At 37.7% G+C, this 16,191-nt stretch overlaps 1 protein-coding gene across 2 annotated transcripts in view; it reads right to left on the bottom strand.

Annotated features, from left to right (window-relative positions):
* The window catches only part of IL15 (interleukin 15), a 142,067-nt gene that overhangs the window by 52,077 nt on the left and 73,799 nt on the right, over window positions 1-16,191 (bottom strand). For both annotated transcript variants that reach the window (XM_027867009.1, XM_027867008.1), the window contains one exon: window positions 15,198-15,319. In XM_027867009.1, coding sequence (XP_027722810.1) covers window positions 15,198-15,260 — 63 coding nt within the window. In that variant the 5' untranslated portion in view covers window positions 15,261-15,319. The remainder of the gene's footprint in view (window positions 1-15,197; window positions 15,320-16,191) is intronic.

Genomic DNA, 16,191 nt, shown 5'->3' with positions numbered 1-16,191 from the left:
ATTGCAGAGATGCCCATCAATTGGGGAATGGATAAACAAATTGTGGTATATGATTGTGATGGAATACTCCTGTACTATAAGGATGATGAGTTCAATGTTCTTGGAAAAACATGAATAGACTTGCACAAAGTAATAAAGAGTGAAATGAGCAGAACCAAATGAACACTGTAATAACAATATTGTTTTAAGAGCAACTTTAAGTGACTAAGTCATTTTGAGTATTATAAATACACAAGTGAACAAAAGACCTATGTGTATCCAGAAAAAGAACTGATAAATAGATGTATGTATAAAATAGTTTTACATAGACACACACACATATTTGTGTCTAATAGTAGCCATCTCTAGAGTGGGGGGAGGGGAAGGGAAGAAAAGAAAAAGAAGAAAGTTAAATGATAACTTCATTATATATTTAAAAGGAATAGCATGTTGTACATCACAGATTTGTAGTTTCATGTGCAATCATCTTTTTTTCTATTCTACCATTATGGAAATAATTGCTTTATTTTGTAAGTTCAGAATAAAATATTTTTAAAAAAAGACAGATGCCAAGTATTGGTAGAGATATTACCCTCATCAATAGTTCCTGACACAATGAAATCACAGCTCTCTACCCCAAACAAAAGAAATCAAAACAAAAAAAGTAAAAACAAAAAAATCAAACATGGAAATTAGGACAATAATGATTTTAGTGCCTCCATCTGAGAGTTGTGAGGACAAAAGGAGCTGGTAAGTGTCTGAGGCTGGATTTAAACTCAGGAAGATGAGTCTTCCTGATTCCAGGCCTAGCGGTCTAACCACTGTGCCACCTAGCTGCCCCCTTGAATTTATAATGTTGTTACCCTATAATCAACATCCTGATGAAGGCCTAAAATATACTCCACTTGCAACATGATTTGCTCCTTCTTTCACAAGCAATGCAGTCATTGAGATATGATACTTCATCATACCCAAGATAGTGTACTAGAAATCTTACCTTTGAAATATATAGTATCCTTACTATATAGTATACAGTCTATGGAAGATAGCAACAACTGTTGAATAAAGATATCATCAAGAGAAAGTATTTCCAGAAGACAAGGTGGATTGGTCATTCGGACAACAAGGGACATCAGATGCAGTCAGCCCAATTACTGCTCTATGCACTGATCTCAACAAAATATTAAAATATCTTGAGGAAGGACACTGGTATATTGAGTAGATCTTGCTCAGCTAAGTTATGGAAGAATGTGAACAAGAAAAGCACAACATGAGTAAATGAGTTGATTGATAGTGATGACATGTGTGACCATAACAATGAAATCTTGAGTCCATTGGTATATTCAAGTACCAAAAAAAAAAAATCTAGGAATTACATAAAGGTCCCCAGAAATTGTTTTCCCCTACATGATCACTTAGTCAAAGGCATAAAATAGAGTAATTTAATAATTAATGATGATGATGACAATTAAAGATAATGGAAAATGCTCCTATTTATGAACTGCTTTGTTTTACAAAACATTTTCTCTACAACCCTCTTGTGAAATGAAGATGATGTTTGGCTTTTTTACACTTACAAACAATTTTTTCCACTTTTGAATTAAAATTTTATCTTTTAACTTATGGTAATCTATTTTCTTTCCTTTATACTCTCCACCCCATTGGAAAAGGAAAAAAAATTCCAACAAATATGCATAATCAAGCCAAACACAATCTTATTGGCCATGTTTAAAAAACATATGATTCATTTTGCATAGTGTTCTTCATCACTTGTTCTCTGGAACCATGCCTGTTCATTGCATTGATCATATTTCTTATAGCTTTCAAAGTTGTTTTTGTCTGTAAAATGTTATTGTTATTGTAAAAATTGTTCTCCTGGTTCTGTGCATTTCATTCTTTATCAGTGTACAGAAGTCTTAAAAATTGTTCATTTTTAGAATGTTGTATAAATTGCTTTTCTGGTTCTGCTTACTATATTCTGTATCAGTTCATACAAGTATTCCCAGGTTTCTCTGAGACCATCCTCTTCATCATTTCTTATAGCATGATAATATCCCATCACATTTATATATCACAATTTGCTCAGCTATTCTCTGGCATCCACTTAGACTGGGCATCTACTTAGTTTCCAGGTGTTTTTGCCACCAGAAAAAGAGCTGATGTCAATATTTTTTTACATATAGGATAAGGGGCAGGGGGGAAGGAAGGAGGGATAGGAAGAGGGAAGGAGAAAAGGGGAGAGGGAAATAAAAGAGAGAGGGGGAGTAGGGAAAGGGAGGGATGCAGGGAGGAAAGAAGGGAAGAAGGAAGGGAGAGAAGAGAGAGAGAGAGAGAGAAAGAGAGTGAGATATCATTTATTAAATGCTAATTGTGTGTCAGGTGGAATGGCCAGCTAAAGACATATATATATTATATATATATATATATATTTAAACCCAAGCACCCTTGGCCCATTTAGTGTAAGGGCAAACAGGCCCTAAAGGAATGAATCTGTATATTACATCATAGCACATCAATCAATACTCTGGGTGATGACTCTTATCAATAAAAGGCTTACTACTTATTGCATTTACTCTACTCTTTCTCAGAGGGCAGAGAGGATACATTATTTTGCAAGGAAGTTTAATTGATTTAACTCGATCTCCACAGTGAGATTAACAAAAGTCAACTTGACAAACATTTATTAAGTGCCTACTATGTGCTAGACACTGTATTAACCACTAGAAATACAAAAAAAAATGTAGAACCCACAATCTGTACTCTGAAGGAGTTCAAAGTCTAATGGGAGAGAAAATGTGAAAATGACTATGTACAAACAAGATAGAGACTAGATAAACTGGAAATAACCTTAAAGGGAAGGTAGTAGTATTAAGGGCAATCAGGAAAAGATTCTTACAGAAGGTGGAATTTTAGGTGGAACCTGAGGGGAGCCAGGGAAGTCACAAAATGGGAGATATGGACAGAGAGAATGTCAGACACAAGGTCACAACCCTTGAAAATGTATGGAGTCAGGAGATGGAGTGTCTTATGTAAGGAACAAAAAGTAGGCTGGTGTCACTGGATTGCAGAGTACATAGAAGGGTGTAAAGTGTCAAAGGACTGGAAAGATAGGAAGAGGTCAGGTTTTGAAGGGCTTTAAAAACTAAGAGGATTTTATCTTTAACCCTGGAGTTAATAGGGGGCAACTGGAGTTAAACAAATAGAGAGGTGACCATGCTTACTAAGATCAATTTGACAGGAGATTGGAGGATGGACTGACAACAGACATTCAATGGCTTTGCCAGTCGGAAAGACATAAAAGCCAAAGATAACCAATGAAGAATATCAACCTGGAGCCAGGGAGACTCATCTTCCTCAGTTCAAATCCAGCCTCAGACACTTACTAGCTGTGTTTACCCTGAGCAAGTCACTTAATACTATTTGCTTCAGTTTCCTCATCTGTAACATGGAAAGGAAATGGCAAACCACTCTAGTATCTTTCCCAAGAAAATGCCAAATGTGGTCATGAAGAGTCGGAGATGACTGAAGAGACTCAAAAGTTTGCACACAATAATCTAGATGTGGTCTTTATGAAGCCCACAATCAAAATATTATTTCCTGGGATCTGAAAACTATAGTTTTATAAATTACATTTTACTTTAAAATGTGAAGGTTTCAGCAAAGTAGTGTTATAAACAAAGATCAATGTGAACATCGACATCTTGAAAGAAAAAAATACAGTATAATTTCTGGGTTGATATTTGGGAACCAAAAGAGATTTCTTATCTTCTTTATAAATCTACTGTAAAAGCAAACCACCTCAGCTCAACCTGCAATCAATAAAATTCAGTTAGGAAAATACACTCTTTAGTAATCTACTCAAATTGAGCAGATAAATGGGTTCATTAATTATAGCCAGTTAATGGGCTCCTCCAAATTACTTCTATCGATTTTAGTTAAGTTGGTTGAGTTAAGGAAGTCAGATTGTTGTTTTTTAATACTTTTCTATAATGCCACAGATTGAGGCCAATTTTTTTTAATGAACAGAAACCACAAACTTCCACAGATGTAATATATAGCAACATATCTTGTCACCAAGTGACCTGCTGGTCATAATTCCTACAGCTTGTTGCACCTAGTCAAGCATAAATGTCAGAAGGCTCCATCCTATGCTCATAATTCAAATGCCTGTTTTTGGCTCCTTGAGGTTTGCAAAGTCAGATCTTGGTTTGTGTTCATTTTCAGAGTATTATGGCATTTGGGATTTTCTAACTTTGTTATGATCAAACTTTATTTCATAATTAAAAAATATCTATTTTATCAAAATTGCATATTTTACCTAAATTTTTTCTCATTTGCATCTTTAGTTAATAGGATTCCTTACAAAACTGCTTTACTGAACTCCCAACAAATAGAGAATGATTCTACAGAATCATATCTTTGGATAATATATTTCTTTGCCTTTTTTCCCCATTATTTTTCCAAAGGATGAAGCTGTGAGGTTTAGAATTGGGAGAGCTGGTTCAGGTGTGAAAGAATTCACTTAGACCTTCTCTGTAACCATTGGAAGCTTTACTGACACAAAAGCAGTGGGCTAGCCCTGTAAAGTGGACTGGCAACTTAAAGAGAGACAGGGACAGTTGTATAAGCACAGGATGAAGAAGATGGTTGCTTACAAGATAGTTTTAGAAGTTTTATGGGGGTTAAAGATTGGAGGCAGGTCAAGAAAGGATTTTATGACATGAGGGAGACCAAGGGAATTCTTTACAGGGCATGAGGGCACAGGTTAAAAATTAAAGGACAGGGGGAACATAGGATAAGGGACACAAAAACAATCCTTTTGTTACTGGTTCAAGATAAAGGGGAAAGGACTTTAGGATGCCTTTCAAGCCACAGAATAAATCGGGGTTTCACAAAGTACTTGAAAAGTAACATTAATATTCTCTTAACCCTTAGGGTACTGTATGTCTTCCGCTTCATTCCCCATTCAAACTTTTGGGGGGAAAAGGGTGAAGGTCATTGTCTTCAGCAGCTGCTTCCTGCTGAACAGGGGCAAAGAGTCCATTTCAAGAGCCAAAAATAAATTGAAAAGGGGTGGTCAGTGTGGGGGTGCAGAATGTGGTGCCAGTTGAGTCCAGGGTGAAGAGAGGCAAACCACTGGGGGACACCAAGGGTAGGGTTTGATATGAAAGTGGAACTTTTGCAGGTGAGAAAACACAAAGCAAACCAGGAGATTAAGCAAGCACAGATCAAATATAAAAGTGAATAAAATGATGGAGGAACGAGGACCCTAGGAGGAGGTAGGGAGAGATATCAGGCCCGATTGGATGTCTGGCATCTAAAAGGCTGCCTATACAATCCTTCAAATGTTCAAAGGACAAATTCCATTTCAGGGAATAAGAGGAGAGCTATGGGGAGTAGGTAAGCTAGTGACACACTGGGAATGATAGTGACACACCCAGCAATCATGTACTCTGCCACAGAGTTCCCTATTTGAATTGAAGCACTAGACTTCCAATCTCAGGGAAGCAAGCCTAACCCTAGGCACAGGGTGAGCTAGGAACAGGAGAAGTGCTTCAAGGTGGGGCCCAGAACAAAGCATATCTAGAAAGCACTGTGGCAAGCCCCCACAGTGAGGGGCTTCAATGCACAGTCTTCTTTGATCACTTCTCTGGCTAGTCTCACCCTGTACCGTATATCATATCTCACATCCTGCTTGCTCCATTTGCCTCAGTACTCCTTTTTGCCTCACGATTCACCCAAATGTTTTTGAGAGAGGGACAAAGGATCTGTCTCTGACTGAGTGGGAGTGGGGAGGGGAGTAAAACGAGATTGAAGGTGCATCCAGGGGATGAGAAGAGTGTGGAACAGGTATCTTTGTTGCATGACCATCTGTAGGTGGACAGCCAATAGTGTAGGAGATACAAATCTGACAAGCAAGTTCAATAGGCAAAGCCTAAATAGAAGGAGCTTTAAAAGGATATCAGAAAAGAGGAAAACAAAGAAAGAAACCAAGAACCCCATGATGCGATTATTTGCTTTTGACATACAGGATTATCTGATATTGTTGCTTCCTCAGAAGTTTCCACTCTGATTCCAATTCTTTTAGGAGGATCAAATACTATTGAGGATCCAACTCTACACGTATAAATATAAGTAACAACACTTTTGCAGGTAGAAGCTTTCTACCCTTGAGTTCAGTAGTTATACAAATGAATTTACTTATGAGAGGTTGACTTTTACTCCAAATATCATAAAAGGCTTGGGAAGATATGTGATTAATTCCAAAATAGTGCAAATCAATAAGTTATTTATAATAAAACATGTTTGCACCACAGGACACACAGAATAAACAGGTATTTTTCCATAATAAGTAAACTTTAAATGAAGTTGACATAATTAATTAATGCATTAACAACTGCATTAATGCAAAAATTTTCCATAAGTTACCTCCCTCTAAGAAAACTGCACTGAAATTCTTTTCCTCAAATGGAAGATGTCTCTGATTTAATTTCAGTAATTAATAGAATAACAGCTAGGTCCCTCAATCAGTTGTACCAATACCCAATTATTCTTAGATCATTTTGAAACACTTCAGGACCTTATTCCATACAGACATATATCTAGGAACAGGCAGATGACTAGACAAATACCCATTTATTAAGTTGTTGAAGATGTAGAAAGGAATATAATCTTAAGTTGAATAGCTCAGATCTAAAAGACACACTTTAATATAGTAGCTCAGATGTATCCCAGCCTTGGTCTATGGGATAATGATTCAACATTGTGTTTGTACCTTTGTTTCACAAACTTTTCTTTGCTTTGTCTAATTATTTCCATATCATTCAGAAATAATGTTCCATTCCAGAGATTTAATCTTTCACATGGCTATGCAGGAGTACTAATTTACCCAACAGTTTAAAATATGAGATGACTACACATTCAGATTGAAAACAGCAAGATTTCACATACTTGCATTGTGCTCATGTCTTTTACTGACCATTTGCTTTGATTTGCCATAAAAAGGAAAGGTAAGGACATCACTAGATAAAACATCACAGTTTTCCAACCATGTAGTTTCAATTCCACCTCACAGCCAAACTCAGGAGTAGTCAGGTGGGAAACATTACTTTTCAAAGGAACACAATGGGGAAACTGAGCTAGGAGGATCCCATCTTAAGCTGAGGCTAAGACCATCCTCTCAGCTTTTCCAGATGCAGACCTCCACCTGTAACAGTCACATTCTTTCTGAGTAGCTTGTGGTATATCTCTCAAATGGTGGATTATTGACTATTGATTATAGATGGATTTTTATGATCTATCAGACAACTCAAAACCCAATTCATTGTGGTCCCATGAGCTTTTAGCTCAGATGGCAAGTTTCACTAATCAAAAATTTGCCAGCACTCACATCTCAAATGTAAACTTGTCCACGTGCAAAAGCCAATCACTAGAGATCACTTCTATATACTAGCAAATTCTCAGCAAGCCAAATTCCTTGTTTAAGAACTCCATAATCCAAACAAACTCTTTGGCAAGTTTACAAAATTAAGGAGGATCAACAGGAATCCCAGAGAAGGGGCTGCCTTATCCACTCCATCTACCTTTAAATTTCTATGGGCGGTGCTTTTTGACTAGCCCTGAGGACTGCTCTTTTCCAACCCACACACAGTCATCAATCACCAGCTTTAGGTTTTAGCATTAAAACAGTAACCAACAATCTTACAATTTTCATAAGTGATAACTAAAGTGTTTTAGCTGTAACATAAACAACAAACTTCAGGTGACAATAATTGCATTTCCAGATCATATGAAAATTGTTGATAGAAGGATGAGCTGGCTTACCAAGTGCGGACCCAGACTGACTGGCTTCTTTACCTTGACTCATGCCCTTTCACTTTCTCCCCACTACTGTGTTCTGGAATATACTTTCAGGCTATTCCTCCTCCTTCCTTTCGCCCAGTGGGGGAAAGTGAATTTGCAAGTGGGGGAAAGGGTGAAACTTTCTTTTCCTAATCTGATCTGGGATGAGAGGAGTTCACAGAAAAACTCCAAGGCTGTTTGCAGTCCCCACTAAGATATCCTCTTGACTCAAGGGAAGAGAGTGGAGGAAGGGAGTTATCAGAGTTGTGAGGAGGTGTTTCCAAACTCCTTAATGATCAACCTCAAAACTTTCCCAGAAACTGCTAAGAACTTTTAGCTGCCCTAACTTTTTCACTTCTAAGTCTACCCCTTAAAAACTTAGAGTGGGGCATTGAACCTTTCAGACCTACATTCACAAGACCAGTGTCCTTTATGGTACCTGCAGCACAAACCATTGGCTCTCTTTCTCTGAAAGCACCTATTTAAGGCTGATCCAAGGACACAACAAACCTAGGAATGAAACTTGAAAAATTCACAGTAGACTTGGACATAATTGTTATCAGTATCAAATTATTGCAACAAATTAGCTTGCAAAAGGAAATTCGGTAGGCCTTCTAAAAATCACGCAAAAAAAGATTTTGTAAAAGATTTGTTTGTAAAAACAAAATTTCCCGTTCTTTAAAAAAAAAGCTTATAATTTATCTTGATGTTAAAAAAAATCACTAAAATTCCATGAAGTAAATTAACTGGAAACCTTAAAGATTGGAATTTATCAAAACCAAGATGGTGTAAAATGTCTTTTAAGTATCACAAATCCCTAAAGTGCCATGAAACCAAAATTCTCAATAATCACAAATTCTTAAGTACCAAAAGGTGTTTACCTTGGGAAGTTCAGTTTGTTTGTTTGTTGTTTTTTTCCTAAGGCAAGAACATGCCCAATTAAATTAGCCTTATCACAATAACAAAGTTTACCAGGCACAAAGCTTTCCTTTTCAAGGTCTTGGAGACCCAACTTTTTTCCAGTTCTAACCTAAGGGCAACTTTCAGGGAAGTCTCACTGAGTCCCACCAGCATGGAGGATCTGGTGGCCAGGAGGTCAGAAGAGAAGGGAGATCCTGCAGGCATGAGCAGGAAGACAGGGATATAGAGGGTATAGAGGGAAGGGAGTACTTGCAGTTTTCCCAATTCCCTAGCTCTGAGAGAAGTAAAAGAATTGACAGAATTGGGCATATGCTTCCAGACAGGGAGTCTGTCCTCTATGCTGCGGAAGGTGTGCCCAGGTCCATGGCCTCTAACCACTGGACTGAGAGCCTGAGACGTCAGGCTAAGTGTGAGACAGCCTTGTAGCTGTCTGACCTAATGGAACGTGAGAGGTCAGGCCTTCCTAGGTGCTTGGAGAGCCACCCCAACTGCAGAATGAGAAAGGGATAGGGAGAGAGAGGAGGCTTACATACCTTCCAGTCTCAGCTGGAGAGGAGCTATATAGTTCCTTGTCTCTTTGTGACTTATCAGATAAGCCTTAAGCATTCCAGCTCTCCATTCCCATCCTCTCAAGCATTTCGAGCGGCATGTACTAGAAAATGAGACCTCGAAAACAGAGTGCAGGGACCCCCAAAAAAAACCAGGCATGAAGGCCCATCTACCCGCCTCCTCAATGTCCCATGGAGGAAGGAAAGGAACAACATAAGGTAAACCAGGGTGCAAGGGGAATAAAAGTCCGCTCAAGCAGGGCAAGGTGCCTTTTCTTTAAGTTTTGGAGATCAAATTTCTTACTCAACTTTGTCTTGTTTAGAAATCCTTTTTACAAATCATTTTTCTAGATTACATTGAGGTCAGGCTATGTTACAATGGAACAGGAGGCACTTTTCTTTAAGATCTCCTTCCCCGAATGTCCTATCCTAGCAGTCTTCTAGCAGCCTCTCACTTGTCTTAGTGTCCCAAGACGCTTGAGAGGGAAAAAATGTGACCGACCCAGCACAAGGGTCAATAGTCCGACTGACCGCCTAGAGGTCGTTGGAGCTTCAGATGCAGTGTCTGGGCACTCCAGAGGTCTCTCAGCCAGGGAGAGAGTAGAAGCAGAAAAGATCTGAGGAAGAGAATAAAGAAAAGGCGCTTACCTGTTATCCCAGTGGCCAGGAGAAGATCAATAGAATCCAATTAATATTTGGACTCCTGGTTTCGGCACCATTTTTTGTTAAGATTTAGAGTTGGGAGAGCTGGTTCAGGTGTGAAAGAATTCACTTAGACCTTCTCTGTAACCATTGGGAGCTTTGCTGACACAAAAGCAGTGGGCTAGCCCTAGCAAAAGGACTAGAAACTTAAAGAGGGACAGAGACAGTTTTATAAGGACAGGATGAGGAAGATGGTTGCTTACAAGATAGTTTTAGAAGTTTTATGGGGGAGGGGAGGCAGATAGGTGTTTCAGTAGATAGAGCACTGGCCCTGAAGTCAGTGAAAAAAAAAGTTTTATGGAGGATAAAGATTAGAAACAGGTCAAGAAAGGATTTTATGACATAAGATGAGGGAGACAAAGGGAATTCTTTATGGTTTACAGGGTATGAGGGCGCAGGTTGAAAATTAAAGGACAGGAGGAACATAGGATAAGGGACACAAAAGCAATTCCTTTGGTTCAAGATAAAGGGGAAAGGACTTTAGGGCACCTTTCAAGTCACAGAGTAAACTGGGGTTTCACAAAGTACTGGAAAAGCAACATTAATATTCTCTTAACCCTTAGGGCGCTATATGTCTTCGGCTTCAGAAGCCTTTCACATTGTCTCCACTCCATAAAACATCTTATCTTATCCCTTATGTTTGGAATATACTCTGTCCTCACTTCTAGGTATATTTCCTAGACTCCTTCAGTGCTCAGCTTAATTGCCACCTCCAGTGTTAAGACCTTTCCTCATCCCTGCCCCTCCCGTTTCCAATAACTGGAAGGAGTCTAAGTTTTGGGGAAAAAAAGAGAAAAGAGATATATTTTTTATTTACTTTCTAGATATACAGTGTTCCTCTCCAGTTTATCTCAGCTTCTTGAGGGCAGGAATGGGATTCATTTAGGTCTTTGTATTCCCAGTTACACCTAACAGGTACCTAATAAATGCTTACTAGGTTGAATTGAATTAAAATAATTTCCCTTGAAGAAACCATTTTCTCTCATGACTTTAACTATTCATTTATATCCCAACAATAACCAAATCTTCACCTCTAGCCTGAATCGCTCACCCAAACTCTATTCCTACATTTCCAACAGCATAAAGACCATTTTCATTTGGAAGGAAAATCTTTCTCTCAAATTCTCCACTGATGCCTTGTCATAGGTTCTTGAAGGTTATGACAACATAGCTCAGGCAGATCTTTCGAAGGTAGAAAGGCTTTGTGTATGGAGGGTATAGATTTAGTAATATTTTGTATGTCTGTCATCTGAGGACCAGCCTAGGTAATTAGTGAGAGATTCATCATCAGACTGACAATGGGGATGACTTTTTTGGGGGGGAGGGGCATCAACTTTTCACCGTTTACCAAGTCATCTATAGACTAAATTTTTGTAAGCTATAAAGGCTACAAGGATCCACATCAGTGATATAACAGATATGTTAAGTATTCCACCACTAAATTAATAATCTGAGACTATCACAGTACACCTAACGCACAACCTTTTCTGCCTAAAGTTAAACCTCTGCCTGTTTTTATTCTTTTGATATATTCTGTCCAATTTACTATCTCTATAGCTAGCTATACGTAAATATATAGATATACATGTATGTATGTAAACAATTGTGAACATATGTGTGGATATATATACCTATATGTATAAGTATATACATTTATGTATGCACATACACACGTTGCATGTTCATAATTTTTTACTTATTGTTTCTTTCATTAGCATGAAAGCTCTCTGAGGACAAGGACAATTTTTGCCTTTGTTTATGTCCCCAGCACTTAGACAGTGCCTGGCACACAATAGTCTTTTAATAAATGCTTATTGACTTGATTGATTATATATAGGTAAATACAGGGTACATGTCATAGGACTCATCACAAAAGATATATCATATAGCAATATATATATATATATGTATATATATAGTATGTATGTATATTATACATAGAATCCATAGCAAAGTAAAAAAAGTCCTGGATATGGAGGCAGAGATCCTAGGTTTAAATCCCAGCTCTGCTATCTCTACTGTTTGCTTAACCTTGGGTAATCATTTGACTTCTCTATATTTCTTCATTTGCAAAATGAAAGGGATGGACTAAATGACCTAATATCCCTAAATTCACTATCCTTTGATCCAATTACATTAACAAGCCAAGAAAAAAATCTGTCCTTTTTTATTTTTCATTTCAAAGGAACTCAGTAGAACAAATACATTTTTAAATCAGCATTTAATTCAATGCTAACACTAACTCTCAAAACTATAGTTAGATAAATTCAAACTTTGTGTTGCCAAAGGCTTGAGAGGCAAAGTTCAGCCTGTTTATTCGGTATATAGCCTCTAAATCTAAAGGAAATAATTGTTAAAGGTGAATGGTGTTCAAAATGGAGTTATAAAGATAACCTGGATGCCATTCAGAGCCCTGTGAGCTTGCTTTTATATGAATTAATGCTGTCTTCCTTTAGTGCTGTGGCTCCCAATCCTATACCCACCTACTCTATGCTTCCCATTATTCAAGACGAATATGAACTTGGAGAAGTCACTTAACTTCTCTGGGCCTCAGTTTCCTCATCTGCAAAATGATGGGATTGAATTAGATGCCTACTGAAGTTCTCTAGCTCCTCTAGCTTCTGTGATCCTCTGATTCTACAAGTCTATAAACATTTTTCTCTGTAACAAAAAAAGGGCAAGATGCCTATGCTACAGGAGAAAGGAAAGGATGCTACAAATGAAATTGTACTACAATAAGTACTATTATAACAGGGTAGAAGGTCCTATATAATAACATTTTATATATTATAATATTAATATTAGAATGATTATATTTCTACATATATATTTCTATATAATAATATTTCTAATTCCAAGTAGAAAGTCCAAAAACTCAGCATTTCTTGATTTGGCACCAAGAAACTGTCTTCAAGTGGCAATCATATGGTAGGAACTCAAAGCTGTTTAATCATGCTTTCCCAGTCCCTCTGCTTCAAGTGCCTTCCCCTTCCAAGGTAACCTTCCATCTATCCTGTATGCATCTTGTATGCACCTATTTATACATGTGTTGTCTCTTCCTTTAGAATGTAACCTCCTTGACAGCAGGATATGTTGTTGTGGTTTGTGGTTTGCTTTTTAATTTATATCCCCAGCACTCAGTATAATGCCTGACACATAATATGTGCATAATAAAAGCTTGTTGATTGACAACTTGACTGACTAATCCCGCTTGCCTTCCTCTTGTCACTCTCCAGTTTATCACTGTTTTTCCTAAAATATGGTGCCAAGAACTAAATATAGCACTCTACATGTAGTCAGAACAAGGTAGAATATGATGGTAAAAAGCCAACACAAATATCAATTTCTCTGGCCTCTATCACCATAACAATTACACTCCTGGGGAAGACTATCAAATTAGGTAATAGCATTGGCAGCAGGAAAAAGCGATGGGAAGTCTCCTTTACCAACAGTAGATTCATAGGTTGACTAGAAGCAAAATGTGATGATTTTCCAACTCCAAGATTCTGGAATTTTAAATATGAACAAGTAACAACTTCTATTTAACTCTTCTCACCCCTTCCAACCTCTGATTTGTGAACCATTACCTTGAGTAAGTCTATCTCAACTCCCAAACAACCCAAATATTTAATTCAAAAAAGCATCCAGGATCCAAGAGGAATGTGACTGATACTTCCTTCTTTCCCTTAATCAGTTCAAAGCATAGGTTTTAACTTGATAATTCACAAGAGATAAGCCATTAGTTATTTTATTTCCAGGTCCCGCTAATTTGGCAATATGGCAAAATTCCATGACTGCAAAATATTTGATTGCCTTATAGTTCAAGACAATGGGATTTCATTTTTGGCATCTTTTCTTTGATTTTCTCAAAGTTCATGTGGATGATACCACCAAGAAGTGACTTGAATATGATAATCAATAGCGTCATGGATTTGGAAGGGCTCTTAGAGATAATGTAGCCTAATCCAAACCTGAATAAGAATGCTTAACAGCAACAACAACAATAGTATAATATAACCAGCCTTTGTTTGAAGACTTCCAGTGAGTCATAACCCACTTCTGTCCCAGGCAGTTCAATCCATTTATGGAGAGCTCTGATAGAGAGTTTTTCATTACCTTAAGTCATTTATTTAATTCTTTCCATCTTCTTCCCACTGCTCCTGGTTGTGTTCTTGGGGGCCAAAGAGAAAGATCCTAATCCAACTTCCAACAGAGAACCCCTTAAAGGCTTGTGAAGAAGGCTATTATTCCTTTCTTTTTCAGCCTTCAATTCTCCAGGCGAAACATTAGCTCCTTCAAATAATCCTGTTATGACATGAACTCCAAGCCTTTCACCATGATGGCTGCCTTCATCTGGACACTGGCCAGTCTGTCAACGTTCTTTCTAAAATGTGATGCCCAGAAGTGAGCACAGTGCTCTAAGTATGGTCTGTCCAGGGTGGAGTACCCTGGATGCTGTACCTGTCATATGAAGACTAAGATTGAATTCACTTCCTTGACTGCCAAATGTCTGTACATCAAAAACTTTGTCTGTTGATTGGTAAAGGGGATGATTAGAAAAGAGTCTAGACAGTGTAGTTAGGAAGAGAGGAAAATGCTAAGGGAGACATTTTCCCAATGTCCTGCCCTGTGGTTTCTCATCAAAAATTATTCAGACATTTGCACCTTCAACATCTAACAGACCTCAAAAGTCTGCTTTGACTGCTCAAGGTTTGAAACCCTAGAATAGAGCTTTGTAGTGTGTGTGTGTGTGTGTAAAATGAACCCCTTTGGCTATCTGGTGAAGCATAAGGACTCTTTCTCAGAATAATGCCATTAAATGTATAAAATAAAATATGTAGGATTATTTAAAAAAAACACTTAGCTTCAGTAGCAAGATGCTGAAAAACAAAACAAAACAAAACAGCAATACAAGTTAAAGGGCTCCAGGTTAACTCCAAACTCCAATGTAAGAACTACTCAGACACAGTCTATTAAAAAGTAGAGAATTGTTTCCATATCTCAAACCCAGTCTTATTCTTCAGAAAGAGACCAAAGAAAATTACTGACAGGATCCTAATTCTGCTTCTTTGTCATGTGCTAACATTACACCATCTGCCTTTAAGCAATGTTCTAGTATCATTATCACCAATTTTTCATTATTATCAGTCACATACAATTCTTTTGCATTGTATCAAAGAGTTGTTTTTTTTTTTCATCACTTACCCTACCCCTAATAGACCGGCTGTATGCTCTTTTCTTTCGTGGTGCCCGTGACATCACCAGCATGGTGCATGATGCTGCAACCTCACTCCATGGAGCCAGACGGCTGCATCAGGAATTGGATTCTATAGAATTTAAAAGGAAAAAGAAAAAGGAATATGATGATAATTAGCTGTTGAATAGTGTTCTCTGCTTTAGAATTCTTGTTCTCCAAATACAGGATCTTGTTACAAAACAGATTTAAGACTGAGATAGGCATAGCACTGTCATAACTGAAACTGGGATAAGCTGAGGCACAAAGTTCCAAGCATGTTCAATTTACTGGTAAAGCTAATTATTACCAATAAAATGTTTATCTTAACTCCTCAGTCAGCCAAGAGACCATGAGGTAGGGCTTACTAGCCTCTATATGGTTTTGGGAAGTACAAGAGAACAAAGAACAAGAGACATCAGAGCTGGAAAACAATATGATTGGTTACAAATTCTGAAGTATCATAGATGATGGAAAACAATATGATTGGATGGAAGTCTGGAACCCAGGGATAGCAACAAACCCTCCTTCCACCTTGTTGCTATGGAAAACTTATTGGTGGTGTCCACCTGCATGACTAGTTAGTGGCACAGCAATAACAGACTTCCTGACACCCACCTGCATCTTCAAGGCTTGTTAGTGAGATGACAGATCTCCCTTAATTGTACATGGGCATGCAAGGCTATATGTATAAAGATAATGTGTTTCTTTGAGACTATAGGACAACTGAATTTTAAACCAACTCAGAAAGAGAAAACTGAACTTTGGACTCATGAACTGCTAAACTTAACTAAGCGACAAAAAAAAAAATGGTTGAGACAGTTATTGAATAGAATCTATTACAGAATGGAATCAAATAGAAAAAAGAAAATCAATATTTTATTTTCTCAGCACACAAAACCTCCAGTGGGTATATCTTCTCTTGAGTTCATCTATTCAGTTCCTGAGAATCAATCAATATACATT

This window comes from Vombatus ursinus, unplaced genomic scaffold (assembly GCF_900497805.2).
Source record: "Vombatus ursinus unplaced genomic scaffold, bare-nosed wombat genome assembly UNPS02014784.1, whole genome shotgun sequence".
NCBI lineage: Eukaryota > Metazoa > Chordata > Mammalia > Diprotodontia > Vombatidae > Vombatus > Vombatus ursinus.
The sequence above is the reverse complement of the archived record's forward strand: the minus strand, read 5'-3'. Positions and strand labels throughout refer to the sequence as shown.